The sequence below is a fragment of the Populus trichocarpa genome, chromosome 4, assembly GCF_000002775.5.
Source record: "Populus trichocarpa isolate Nisqually-1 chromosome 4, P.trichocarpa_v4.1, whole genome shotgun sequence".
Taxonomy (NCBI): domain Eukaryota; kingdom Viridiplantae; phylum Streptophyta; class Magnoliopsida; order Malpighiales; family Salicaceae; genus Populus; species Populus trichocarpa.
In genome coordinates this window covers 8613940-8628341 of record NC_037288.2, presented here as the reverse complement: position 1 = coordinate 8628341, position 14402 = coordinate 8613940, and the positions used below count along the sequence as shown (strand labels likewise).

At 30.1% G+C, this 14402-nt stretch overlaps 1 protein-coding gene across 1 annotated transcript; it reads right to left on the bottom strand.

Moving 5' to 3' along the window:
* Positions 1-5595: 5595 nt before the first annotated feature.
* On the bottom strand, positions 5596-7671 carry LOC7477425 (uncharacterized). The gene is made up of 4 exons (XM_002305781.4): positions 7540-7671; positions 6806-7008; positions 6640-6703; positions 5596-6345 (listed from the first exon to the last, which is right to left on the bottom strand). The coding sequence occupies exons 1-4, from the start codon at positions 7624-7626 to the stop codon at positions 6037-6039; spliced, it is 663 nt and encodes a 220-aa protein (XP_002305817.2). The 5' UTR covers positions 7627-7671; the 3' UTR covers positions 5596-6036.
* Positions 7672-14402: the final 6731 nt, after the last annotated feature.

Below are 14402 nucleotides of genomic sequence, written 5' to 3'. Positions count from 1 at the left end.
CATGATGTTGTTAGTTGATGCTCCAAAAATAGTTTTATATTACTCTCTAATACACCATTTCAAATAAAAGTTTTTTGGGTTTGAAACTTGAACGAGAATGGTGAGATTCGAACTCTTAAATGCTTGGTTATCAAGGCTTTAGTATCATGCTATAAAAGCATCTTAACCTAAATACTTATGCTATTTGATGAGGTTTCAAGAATGGTTTTATACCACTCTATCTACTGCTAATAATCACAATAAAGTAATTAAAGAAAATTGCAATCCATACCACCAAATAAAAAAGAAATGCAATACCATCAAACTATTATGGTGTACTAGTTAACATGGTTAACCAAGCAAAACACCTAGTAGTAAAACACTGGAGTAATACCAAACCCTCCTCAAGCTCTAGGAATTGATTCCTGCAACTATTACAATGGACTAGCTAGCATGGTTCACCATGCGAAACACCAAGTAGTAAGACAGTGGAGTAGTATCGAACCTTCCTCGAGCTCTCGGGATTGATTCCCAGAACCATTATAATGTACTATTTATCATGGTTAACAACCATGTGAAACACCTAGTAGTAAAACAATAGAGTAATACTGGACATTCCTTGAGCTCCCAAGATTGATTCCCGCGTATGAACACTGTTGGAAATCACTAGTAGTGACCATAATACATAAGCTAACACCACTAAAAACACTATGGATGACAACTATCCTAACCCTTCGGTCACCAGCAATATATGGCAATAACCATCAACCATCTTACTATAGATTTTACTTGTATGCACAACACCAGGAAATAACATTGAAACCACTTCCTATAAACTAACTATTTACCAAAATATTGCTTCGCTAGAAAAATAAATAGAGCCTCAATCTAAAGTAATATGCCCAATCCATTTCTCTATGGACCATCCATTTATATAGAAAATACACTAGTTTGTGTGTTTTGTGAATGTGCTTCATGATTTTTTATCCAAGTAAAAATATCCTACTATGACAAGTCAACATGAATAGACAGTTAACCAAAAAATTTAATGCTATCTATGTTCATAAACCAAAGAATGTTCATGTATGTATATTTTCAGATGTTAACTTGAGATTTAAGGATAACAAGCTTGACAAAATCATTTTAGATTACTCAACTATTATAATTTATACAAGCATACCGGTAAGACATCATGCCCACTCTATAGAGAACAAAGCATGACATGAAATCTTCACGAGGAAAACTGATCAGTGAACTCCTTACCTTATTAGGTTGGTCATATCTTCTTTCTTCATGAGCAATGTATTCAGTTGCTCTTTCATACTTTGTTTTTATGAACTACTAAAGCAAACTATAGAAGAAGTTTCAGTATGTCAACAATCAAAATACTAATATTTTAAGTTTAGATCAAAAGAACTCCATACTTATTGGTAGCAAGACAAGCCTTCCAAACTCAAAAAAATCCTCTCCCACCTTACAAACTCTTTTTTCTACACACCCCGTGACAATGAACTGATAAGAAGTAAAGACTTTTAGCCTACAAGAAGTTTTTTATACCTAATATCTATGATCAAGACATTGAACATATAGTAAAACAATCTGACAATGAAAACATGATACAAATACATCTAGTTTTAAAAATTATATTATCACATAAAATGTTGAGCTAACCATGATTTAAAATATTCATAGAATGGAAAACCAACAGTATAGTAACCAATTGTCAAGTAACTCCCTAGTGGGTTTTAAATGGAAGTAGAATATGTCTCTATTAACAATATAATAGACACTCAATGACAAGAGATATCAATTATTCTCACTATTATGGCTGTAAATTTTTGATAAATTGCACGAGAATTTGGCAATATTTCGTATCACGTAATGGATAGAAGTAAATCCATGTCTACCCATTCTGCTTTGGAATTTTCTAAAGCATACGCTAATTGACAATTTCTCTTAGATTAGTCATAAAATGCCATAAATAATTAATTAGACATTACAATATGGAATTCATCATTGCTTCTTCTACACTCAAAAGAGTGTTGTGCACAATTAGCACATTACACACCACATGCATCATACATGCAATTGTGTATTGAATTGAGAAGAGGTGTAAATGTATTAATTAACATTTTTCAAAATTTGAATTACAATACCAGAATCCTACAATTGAGATTTCTTTCTCCATAAAGCTTAATAGATCCAAAATATTGATAGTGGAGCTCAACACTCAAACTAAATCAATTAACTTCAGAAAGTCACCAAAATGAGAGTGTAATTAAATGGATCCAGCACAATTACATTGTTTTTCCTTCACTAATAGAGGAACACATAAACATCACATAAAGCAAGAATCATTGGTACTTGAAACAAATTGTCATTGCAAAAGCTTATTAGCACATGCCATGTATAAAGGGAGAAGATAAAGAATAGTGAATAAGAAACAATATTAACTAGAAATTACAGAATTTTAAGAAATGAATAACTAGTTGAACTTCAGGAGTAGAATTTGCTAGTTTAGACTAAGTTACAATGTTTAAGACAATTAAATCTCAAAGGAGTTCAAACATAAGGATGTTTTGAATGTTATAGAAAACAAATTACCCAGACCAGATAGATAGGGAAACCTAAACATATACCGATGACCAATAATTCCTAAAGTCAATTATCATGGAAAACCTGCGATATGATCCAATCTAACTACTATGGTGGACATTTAACATGATGATTAACCATTTATTAATGCATAGAAAAACATTGATGTGATTTGTTAGCACATTGGCAATCGTTGTCAGTGACCAACAACACATTGATGAGAAGCTGTTATTTTTTCTAAAAACTATAATCAAAAGAAGAAGCAAATGGTAAAACAATTTGTTCAACAAAATATGGCGATAAATAGAGATGTAAGTAAAATTTGATCTCTAAATGGTATTTTTTATCCTCTAATATTACTCCTTTAACAATCATTGATAAATTAATCACTAAAAGTCCATAGCTTGATTCATATAGGACAAGAAATCAAATTAAAAGTAACAATTAAACCAAAATTTAAAGACATAAAACCAATCCAACACAAACTACCATTTTCCATTTACGCTTCTCCATAGTTCAATGGAACGCACCACCATCAATGATATAATATAGATAATTTGATGACAAGGAGATATGAGCCATTCTCGCTATAATGGTTGTATATTTTTTATACTTGCATGAGAAGTTAGAAACATTTCATAACAATCTTCGATAACTTAGTTACTAATCTAGCCATCGTTTAATTCATATACGACAAGAAATCAGATCAGAAGTGACAGTTAAACTAAAATGTAAGGACATCACCAATCTGATACAAACTAACACTTTCCAATTATGCTTCTTTTTACTTTAATAGAATGAGCCTCCATAAACAATACCATATGAACACTTTAATGAGAATGAGATATCAACCATTCTTGCTATAATGGTTGTATATTTCCAAAAACAATTGCATTAAAAGTCAGCAATATTTCATATCATAACGCAGAATGAAAAAGCTCACAAATAAGTTGCCAAATGCATAAGCATTAATAACTAATATCATGTTATAAAGCTCACAGATCCAAAATTAATTCAAGATACATAATCAAAACCACAATAAAAGAATATTTACCTAGTGAATCCACCCCAATAATATTATTTATTTTCATTTTTAGTTTTTGAAACTAACAAAGCATAAGATAAACACAACATTAAGCAAGAAAAAGGGTTTTGGAAAGAAAAAGATTAGGGCATTGCAAAAACTTAATTTCCAACTTATCACGCATAAATAGCAAATTATGGAAAAGAACAACTATCAAAGCACAAACAAAATGAGATTAAAGTGAATTTAACTTATCAAGAAAAAAATAATGTTTACCTACAAATCTTTAAACAAACCAAATTGTTGAATTTGAGCTTTGAAGGCAAACTCGACTACTCCTATACACCAAGAAAAGAAAGACCCTGCAAAATGATTTCAATCAGCTTTGAAGACAGATGGTTATAGAGAGAGACTGAAAGAACCTAGATATAGGCTTCATATCAGCCTAGAGAAGAGCCTTGAAATATTAATTTATTTTACTACATCATTCAATATCTAAAAATGATGTTTTATTTTAAAATTATATCTAGATTATTCATTTGTCAATTAAAAGAAAAAAAAATTATTAACATTTTTTTTTCATTCCAACTTTCTTGTTTTCTTTTTTCAAGCATAGTTGTAGTTAGACTTAAAAATTTCATAAACTAGTAACTTGACTTGGATTAGGATTTAAATTGGATCCAAAAAGATATTGATTTTATAAAACATGGTTAACTTGGTCAGGTTTTCAGTGATTTGGTTGACATAGATAAACTTGATCCAAACTTAATCAGGTTAACACCAAGGAAATTATTGGAAAAAAAAACAAAACAATATTGTTTTGATAAAAAATTCTACTCGGGTTGCCTTGTTAACGCGTGGATTGACCCAATAATTTAATGACCTAAGCAAGGCTCATTTTGGATACGTACTCAAACTGCATCTAACAACTAACTTAAATGAATGCATGGAAGAAAAATAAAGGTTAAAATCCATTGTAAATTTGATGGATGAGTGATTGGAAGTAAGAGTGAGCAAAAAAACTGAAAAATTAAAAAAACCGGAAAAAAAAATAACCGAAAAAACCGAATCGTTAAAAACCGATTAAAATTTTGAAAAAACCGACCGGTTCGATTTTGGTTTTATAAGCCTGAAACCAAAAAAACCGAACCGAACCCGAACAAAAAATAAAAAAAAAAACCGAGCCAAACCAAAAAAACCGAGCCAAACTAGAAAAAACCGAGCAAAAACCGAGTCAAATCGAGCTAAAACCAAGCCAAACCAAAAAAACCGAGCCAAACCGGTTTTAACCAGTTTTTGTCCTAAAAAACAGAACCGAACCGAAACCGGTCTGTTTGAACCAGTTTCAGTTTTTTTATAAAAAATTTGGTTTGGTTACTTTTTTTTTATAAAAACCGAACCGAATAAAAAATGATCACCCCTAATTGAAAGTGTAATAGTAGTTGTAGTTCAAATTATTATTTTTCTCAGATATGTATTAAAATAATATTTTTTTTAAAAAAATAATTTTTAATATCAAGACATCATTTATATAAAAAGAATTAAATTTAAATAAAAAAATTAAAAATCATGATCTCGAACACTTAAAAGAGTATTTAAAGGTAACCTTTTGATGGGATAATAATCAGCTACTGGGCAACCCAAACTAGTGGCTATTTAGGCAGGTGGTTGAAATGAAAGTTAAATGTACAGCCCCCCAAGCAACAGCAATCAATCCAACATCGACCAACAAACCTACCATATACTTGCATTAGAAAGGAGTTCTGCGTACCTGGCTCCACAAGCATTTAATTCTTTTCAAGTATATGCGAAACCTGAACTTGATGCTGAAGAGGTCAAGAGCTTGACGATGGTTATAAACTAGAACAAGATTACATGCCCAGCTTGATTTATCTTCGAAAGACCGTGACCATGGGAGTTCCAACTAAGGAAGCAAAATATCCAGCTTCGCTTTTACCCCAGAATATACTTGACATACAAAAATAAGTAGAAGCAGCTTTTGAGTTGATAAGAGGAAGAGATTAGCGTCCAGGAGCGGACCAATTCATTGACAATTACCAATATACAATCACAGGGTAAATGATCAAAATTCAATCACCGATTGGCTCTATACAGGATTTTTTTCATGGTGATCATCAAAAGAAATCAAACGATCCTCCCACTACTAGCCCACCTTACCTTATATTACAATGAGCTATGCTCTCAAAACCTTGCTCAAGAACACAAGGTTTTGACCTCTCTTCTTTGTTCAATCAATCAAACTACTTACAAGATATTAGCAATGATCACCGGAGAAAACATATATCATATATACACTACTAGGGGCATTTCTCAAGACTCTCGGCAAAATGATTCAAAACTCCTCTTGTTAAATCTGCTGTGTTTGTGACTCTGGTAGCGATTTAGCTCCCTTCTATATACACTTGATTTTGCGAGTTCTAAGCCACAGCAGGGATGCTGGAATTTTGGCGATCCCTGTTGAGGCAATCAAATCCTTCTACTCTAACCATGGCTGGCTTAAGCCCAAACTTCATTCTTGCACACCCTCCTTTGCGTGCAGATGATGATGGAGAAGATAAACCTGAAGGAGATGGAATGGACAATGGTGACATTGGAGTGAGTTTATCATCCCCAAATCTAGCATCTTGAATTAATGGGTTGCCTACTCTGGATGGAGGAGACCCACAAAAAAATGGAGGTGGCGATGAGACCACCTGGGTAGCAGAATGATCTGGCTCATGACCCTCCTGTTAACACCAAGATCATAGTCAAGTCAAAACAAACCCGTAACATGAAATACAGCCTGCAGATTCCTCTCCATGTATAAAAATGTTGAATGACCAGCAAACAAGTTCAACATAATCAAATTCAACAACCACAACAGCAAAGCACCCTCACCAAAAGGAAAAGAAATTGAGTTCAGATGCCTCCCAAATAAAGGATTATGCATCAACAACATCATAAGCATACGTCAAAATTATCAACTTCTACTACACAAATGTCTTCCTAACTTCCACACAAAAAGGACAACACCAGTTTACCTTCATGAGAATAATGTCCAGAAGCTCCGCCCCAGCTTTCCAATCACCCACTTCGGCTTGATGGCTGTCATTAAAAACAATTTCCACACATTAAAATCATCCTGAGTCGCAAAACAACTGAATAACCTAATTAAAAAAAAAGCAGAAATCACCAAAAACTACATACCTCACGGGCCATCTCAAAGGCCTAATGGGATTATTAGCCAGAATTCCTACTCGCCGAGGCTTTGGACAAACAACAAGACCCTTGGAATCAGAAATTGAAACCAAACCTCTTCTCTCATCACAACAACTAATGGCGTTCTGCTGAAGACTGATTTGATTCATCATCTTCAAATTTGTAACAATATATTCACAGCAGTAGAACGCCTGTCCATTTTCAAGAAATAAATCTTAGAAATCAAGTAATTACTATAAAATAAATCACTCTGATCTAATTAAAACAAAAAATACCCCATTAAATCACGAAAAAATATTTAAAATCAAATTGACTTCACAAAAAAGCTAAAAAAAGGTGGAAAGATTCAAATCTGTTTCGAATTCTTTAATATTCCTCAACTTTCTCAGCAACCAAACAGAAGGAATTACAGATCTAGACGAAAGCCTTTTAAAAACAAAATCCATCAGAATCAGGTCTTAAACAATAAAAAAACTCATCTTATCTCCCATTAAAACACTGAAAAACTAACAAGGTTTAATTTCCAAAGAAAAACAGTGAGTACCCGAATTATTTTAAAAAAATAAAATCAATAACAGCTCAGAAATAAAAACAGCGAAGTAAGCCACCTAAACTAGATCTGATCTACACTTCAATTAGCAAGCAAGGATAGATCTGCTTATTAGCAATCGTATAAAGGCAAGTATGTACATACGTACGGATATACGTAGAGAGAGAAGTACCTGAAGCAGAAGATATGTAGAGAGAGAGAGAGAGAAGGCGCCTGCCACGAAGGAGAGGAGGAGAAAGAAACGGAGCGGGGATGGCATATTTATAGAAGAATGGAAAAAAAAGGGAAGTTGTCTACTGACTGACTGACTTGGTAAGAAAATTATTATAAAAATCTATGCTTAGGGTCAAAATGAGAAATGGCTATATTGGTGATTTGTTATTATTATTATTAATTAACAAAAATAAAGGTGCAAAAACTTATTATTCATTCATACTCATTACACACACCGGAGATTACAAATTATTTTGCTTTTTTTTTTCTTTTATATATATTTAGTATTGAATTTTTGTTATAATTTTTTTAAAAAAAATTATTTTTGTTGGTTTTATTTTTAAATATTAAAATAATTAAGAATTTAGTTTCGTAATTTATTTATTTTTATTTTACTATTTTAAAGAGTTAGCATGATTTGTGGGTTTACTATTATAACCTTGGTTGTCCCGACTTACATGTTTGATGAGGTGTTTTTTTTAATTAAATTTGATAATTTTTATAGTCTATTTTTTTTCTCCTCATTGCATTGTGAATTACAATAGTAATCTATGATGTTTTTTTTTTCTTTAATTTTTTTTTGTTGTTGAAATTTTGTTATAATTTTTTTTTCAATTTTTTTTTTCAATTTAATTTTTAAATGTTAGGGTGGTTGGCTTCGTAATTTGTTTTTTTATCTTGCCTTTTTTATAGAGTTAGCATGGTTTGCAAATTTGCCACAATAACACAGGTTGTCCTAATTTATGGGTTTGGTGGGGTGTCTTTTTTTTTTCTTTTTTAATTTAATTTAACTTTTTTATAATCTATTTATTCTCATATAGTTACAAAAAATAGTTTTTGAGAAAAATTATATTATTAAATTTTATAAAGTAACAAAAACTAAAGGGTGTGAAAACTACTATTCACCCACACTCATTGCATCATAGATAACAGTGTTTTGCTTCTTCACCTTCTTCTTCTTTTTCTTTTGCTTCTTTTTTTTTGTTCTATTGTTTTTAAGTTTGTTTTTGTTGATTTTATTTTTTAATATTGGAGTGGTTGATAGTTGAATTTCATAATTTATTTCTTTTTATTTTATCTTTATATATAGTTAGTGTGGATTGTGGGTTTGTCAAGGTAACCCGGTTGCTCTAGTTTATGAGTTTGGTGGGGTGTCTTTTTTATTTTTTTAATTGAACTTAAATTTTTTTTATCGTCTATTTTTTTCTCAAATAGTTGGAAAAAATAGTTTCAGAGAAAACCCATGTTATTAAACTTTATAAAGTCCATAAACCTATTCACAGATTTGACTGGTTGACCTAGTTCGCATGTTTGACAAGTTTAACTTTTTGTTTTTAATTTTTTTTATTTCATCCTTAGATATTGGGTTAATTGGGAATTCAATTTCATAATTGATCTTGTTTCACTTTCTATAAAGTTATCGTAGTCTCAAAAAATATCTCAGTATTGGGTTGGTGTTTGATTTTGCGATCATCTATTTTTGTTATCATAGAGTTAAATAAAAAATGGTTTTTGAAAAAAACAAATTATAATCTCAATGGAGTCCATAAATCGATTTATAGGTTTGGTGTGCTACCCCGGGTTACCCGATCACAGGTTTGATGATTTTACCCACCGACCATATATGCTTTTTTTTTAATTTATTTTTTTATTTTATCCTTTAATATTGGACTGTTTAGGAAATAAACTGCATGATTTATTTTTGTTTGCTTTCTATAGGGTTATTAGTCTCAAATAAGTGTCTGTTTTTATGTTGATGCTCAATTTTATGAGCATCTATTTTTATCAAGTAATTAAATAAAAAAGTTTATTAAAAATTATTAAACCCAAAATCATGACACGAGTGATGGGAGGAATAAGGTCAATTCAACCTGTCATTGTCTCAATATATTTTTTTTAAAAATAAATCATCATCTTAAAGTTTTTTTAAAAGTTAAGTCATGTTTTTACCGATCATCAATGTTGTATTTGAACCCATGAAATTGATCGATTTAAGTCAGGATAGCTATCGTGATCTTTAATTGGAAACTTGAGTTAAACAAGGAGCTAAGTCGGGAGGTTTTAAGATTAACTCGCTAGGTTAGGTTTAATAACATTATCAAAAGATTCTTCTTGCCCTTAACATTTTTTTTACATTTAAAAAAAAATTGGTTTCACATGTGACAAAGTGCAAGCCAATAGACTAGTAAATACACTAAAATATGTGGGGTTTTTACTATAGTAATCCACAATGAAAACCCTACTTTGACCTTATTTACACAATTGCTTTGTTTTTTATTCAATCAATGTTTTTTTTAATTTTATCTTTTACTATTAGATTTATTTTTTATCAGGTTATCTCACTCTCATGACACAGATCATAGGTTTGGTAGGTTAACCTAATTGGCTCTGGTTTTTTTTCTTCTTAACGAATTTTTTTTTTTCTAATTTCATCTTTTGTTATTGGGTTAATTGGAATTTAGGCTTCATGATTTGTTTTGTTTCTATTTGGTTATTCCAACCTCATTACCCGGAAATATTGCTTAACAAGTTAACCTGAGTTGACTCAGGTTAGTTTTTGTGTTTTTTTTTATTGTAACTTTTTTCAATTTTATCATTCAATATTGGCTCGGTTTGGAATTGAGCTTGATAATCTATTTTGATATGTTTTTTTATAGGGATATCTTAGTCTTATTATCAGGGACACGTGTTTTTTCATTTTAACCCTGGTTAAATTGATTATTTTTTTCTAGGAGGCTATGTTGATCTCATAACCCGGATCATGAGTCCTTCAACATTGATTTTTTTTATTGGGTTGTCTCCGTCTTATGATCCATGTCACAATTTTACTGATTAATCTAATTGACTATTTTTTCTTTTTTTAATTGACTTTTCCCCTATTTTTATCATTTAATATTTTGTTTCATTTGGAATTAGGTATCATGATTTCTTTGCGTTTGCTTTTTATTATGTTATCCTAGCCTCGTGACCTAAGAATAGTGTTTAACGAGTTAACGTAGGTTGATTTGACTTATTTTTATGTAATTTTTTAATTAGAATTTTTATAAATTTAATTGTTCAATAATGGGTCTGGCAGGGTCAACTAGGGATTGAACTTCATAATTTATTTTGATTTTTTGTCTATGGGTTTATCTTAATCTCATGACCAGAGTCGAGGATTTGACGGGTTAAATCAGATTTTTTTTTAAAAAAAATCTACAAGGTTATCTTCATCTCTTGACCTAGGTTCTCATGACCCAGGTCATGGTTTTGGCGGATTGACTTGAGTAATTTTTTATGTTATTTTTTTAATTGATTTCTTTTTTAATCTCATCCTTCAATATTGAGTTGTTTAGGAATTGAACTTCATAATTTATTTTTATTTATCTTCAATTGAGTTATCTTAGTCTTATGACCCGGGTCATGGGTTTGATAGGTTAAATCGGCTCACTTTTTTAAGTCCTTTTTTAAACTGATTGTTTTACAATTTTATCCTTCAACATTTGGTTGATTGAGAATTAGACTTCATAATTTGTTTTGATTTGTTTTCTATAAGGTTATCATAGTCTTATAAATCGGGTCATGAATTTAACATGTTAACTAAGGATGACCCAAGTCAATCAAATATATTTTTATCTTAATATTAAAAAAATATCATCTTGAATTTTTTTTCTAAGCCAAATTATATTTTTACGGGTTGTCCATGTTGTTATTAAACTTGCAAAATCAATCGAGTTAGTTTAGATCATTCCCCACACAATTTAAATTTTTATCCACTAGAAAAAAATTAAAAACATTGGCAACATTTAAATATTTTTTTACATTCAAGAAATAATTTACCCGACCCGCAACATAACACGACTCAATAATTTAGTGTTTATATATTGAATGAAAAGCATGCTGTATTAGTTGATATTTTGACTATTTTTTCCTATTTTTGGAAGATTTCATGGTGTGAAAGGGGTTTTTATGAAAAGCATATTGTATTAACACTTGTTAAGAGTTAATTAGTTTATTTTTATCTTGTGTGAAGAAAGTTAGGAGCATACTTGATAGATCTTGATTAACTCAAATAGAGTCTCGATTACTAGATTATTGGATCAACTCATGGGTTATTAAGTCAATTATTTTAACTAAAACAATGTTGTTCTTTTTTCTCCTAATTTATTTGGTGTGGACTCGGTTAGGTTGGTTAGGTTAATTGGATCACTAAAAACTCAGTTAGGTCAATCAAATTTCACTAGGTTATTATCTTGTTCGGCTTAACTAGAAACCTGATTCGGGTCAAGCATTGAGTCTTGGGTTTTTTTAGTCAATCCATACGGGTTTAATTGAGTTTAGAAACTATGATTAAAAGTATATTTTCTATCTCAAATATCATAAATTATGGATCATCAACAATATTCAAAACTCGTTATTCCTCCATGAGTAATGTTTTAATGAGAGTTTGTAATATGAAAAGGGTTTATGTAAGGCAGAGTTTGAGATTGTGATTGATATTGCTTTTCAAAATATTTTTTACTTGAAACTATATCAAAATAATATTATTAAAGCTACAATCTTACTTCTCATTGCTCACATATTGTTTGATTCTAGAACTAGTAACATAAACACATATTGTAAATGTGATAAAATTTGAAAAGTGAAAGTTTCCTATATATTTTATCAATTTAGAATGATCAACATTGTTAATCATCATCAATGTAATTTTTCTCCCACCTCGTTTGGGTAGACCATAAACTCCAATTGGGGTTTACAAGTTAACTTCAATTCATTTAATTTTATTTATTATAAGAAAAAAACCAGAAAATTTTATTAGAGTAAATCATATAACATATTTAACAACTATCTCAATTCAAAATAAACAAATTCTAGTGGTTAGATTACCCTACATTTCCAACCATCTTTTAATTTCTTTGTAACAAAATCATTGAGAATTAAGACAGACATAAAAAAAAAAACCTTGATATTATGTTAAAGAATTGATTTTCACTCATAGAAAGCTCCTACATCTTTTTTGTATGGCATTGGACACGAGTTATTGGCAAGATTAAAAAATCCAACTTTTAAAAGCAATTCAGAACTATATGTGATCTAATACTAGTCTAGTCTCGATTGAAGTGAATATCAACTTAAAAAAAAATACTCTACTAACTTCAATATAAAAAAATATTAGAAGAAAGGGAAAGGGTTAAGCCCTACCTAACCCAATGTTGCCCCAACCTAACTCAAAGAAAAAAGGGAAGGGTCAAGCCTAATTTAATGTTAGTTTATATGCCTTGTAACTAATTAGTCTATTACACTAGCACCGACTCTATTCATATAAAATATATTTATTATTGATAAATATATTATTTATCTTTAATATTCATTAATGTTTTATTAATGAGTCTAAAGTAAAGATAAAGTCATTAAGATAAAAATGTTTTGCCAAGAAAATTATAATTTGTTATAATTATGAGGTTCATATTGTTTCTAAATGTTAATGGTCAATGTTATGTTAAAACTAGATATTAATTAGAGTTGTTGGAACCGATATATATTATATTCTTTTATTTATTAAAAGAAGCAATTATTTTCATAAGATGAAGTATTAAAGATACTTGGAACTAATATGTAAGTGTTTGTTAGATGACATGTACACTGAACTGACTTGCATAAAGATTTCATATGGAGAGATCACTTGTGTCTATGAAAAGGTTCATGTGATAGTTGTGTAAGTGATCCTTAGACTTGAGATCATTAAATTATTTTATATAAATAATGTTATGCTTTGATATTGACTATACATTGTTTAAATCGAAACATTATTGATGTAGAGATAATAATTATTAATTACATTGGGAGATTGGTCACTAAAATATTAAGTCAAACCATGTATAACTTCCCTAATATTTGAGAAATCATGATACATTGTTAGATGGTGCATTTGATCTTCAAATATAAATCAATCAATTTGTTGAATTGATAATTAGTCAAATTATTTAATTCTTTAATGCTATTTTATTTAGGATTGTGATTTGTATTTAGACCAACATATTAAATAACCTAATGGGTCACATATATTGAGAACCATTCATCAGAAATTAAATCGGGATGATTGATCAAGTGTGACTTGATTGTAAATAATTTTAAAATTGAGGACTATAATGTAATTAATATATGGATTACACTTCTAAACCTATAAAAATCAAGTAGGAACCTAATTGAATAAATTTCTAAAATTATCTTGAAATAATATATGTGATATTATTTAGGAGCAAATTGATATTTTATTATTTATAGGGTTATTAGGTTTTCTCATAAGTAGAATATTATGCCTCATATTTTTATGAGAGTTGTATAGATATTACAAAACATACGGTGCAAAGAAATATCTGAAAACACGAAAGAGAGAGCTAGCACTCAAATACACAATGGTTTTTTTTTTAAATAAGGTTTTAGGAGATTTCTTACTAGTGATTTATATGGACTACCGTTAGAGGTCTGACTCTTGGATGACTTGTGGTTTGCAATAACTCATCCTTGAAAAAGTTGATCAAACCAAAAATAAAAAAGATTTGATCTCTAAATAATCTTCATTCAAACCTTAAACGACTCTAGATTGTCTAACGGGATCCATTGGACTCTTAATTTTTAAAAAACTATCATTTCAATTGCGTCAATGTTTTTTGGGAAACCCAATACCTAACTCGAGAAATAATGAAGAATGAAAGGAGGAGATGAGAGAAAGAGAAGAAGTCGGCTAGCTTAATCAAACCTGAGCCAAGAAAGAGAGGAAAATTAGTGGCCCAATCAAACCTACTAGGCCCAACCAAAACTAAAAGAAAAAAGGAGAAAAAG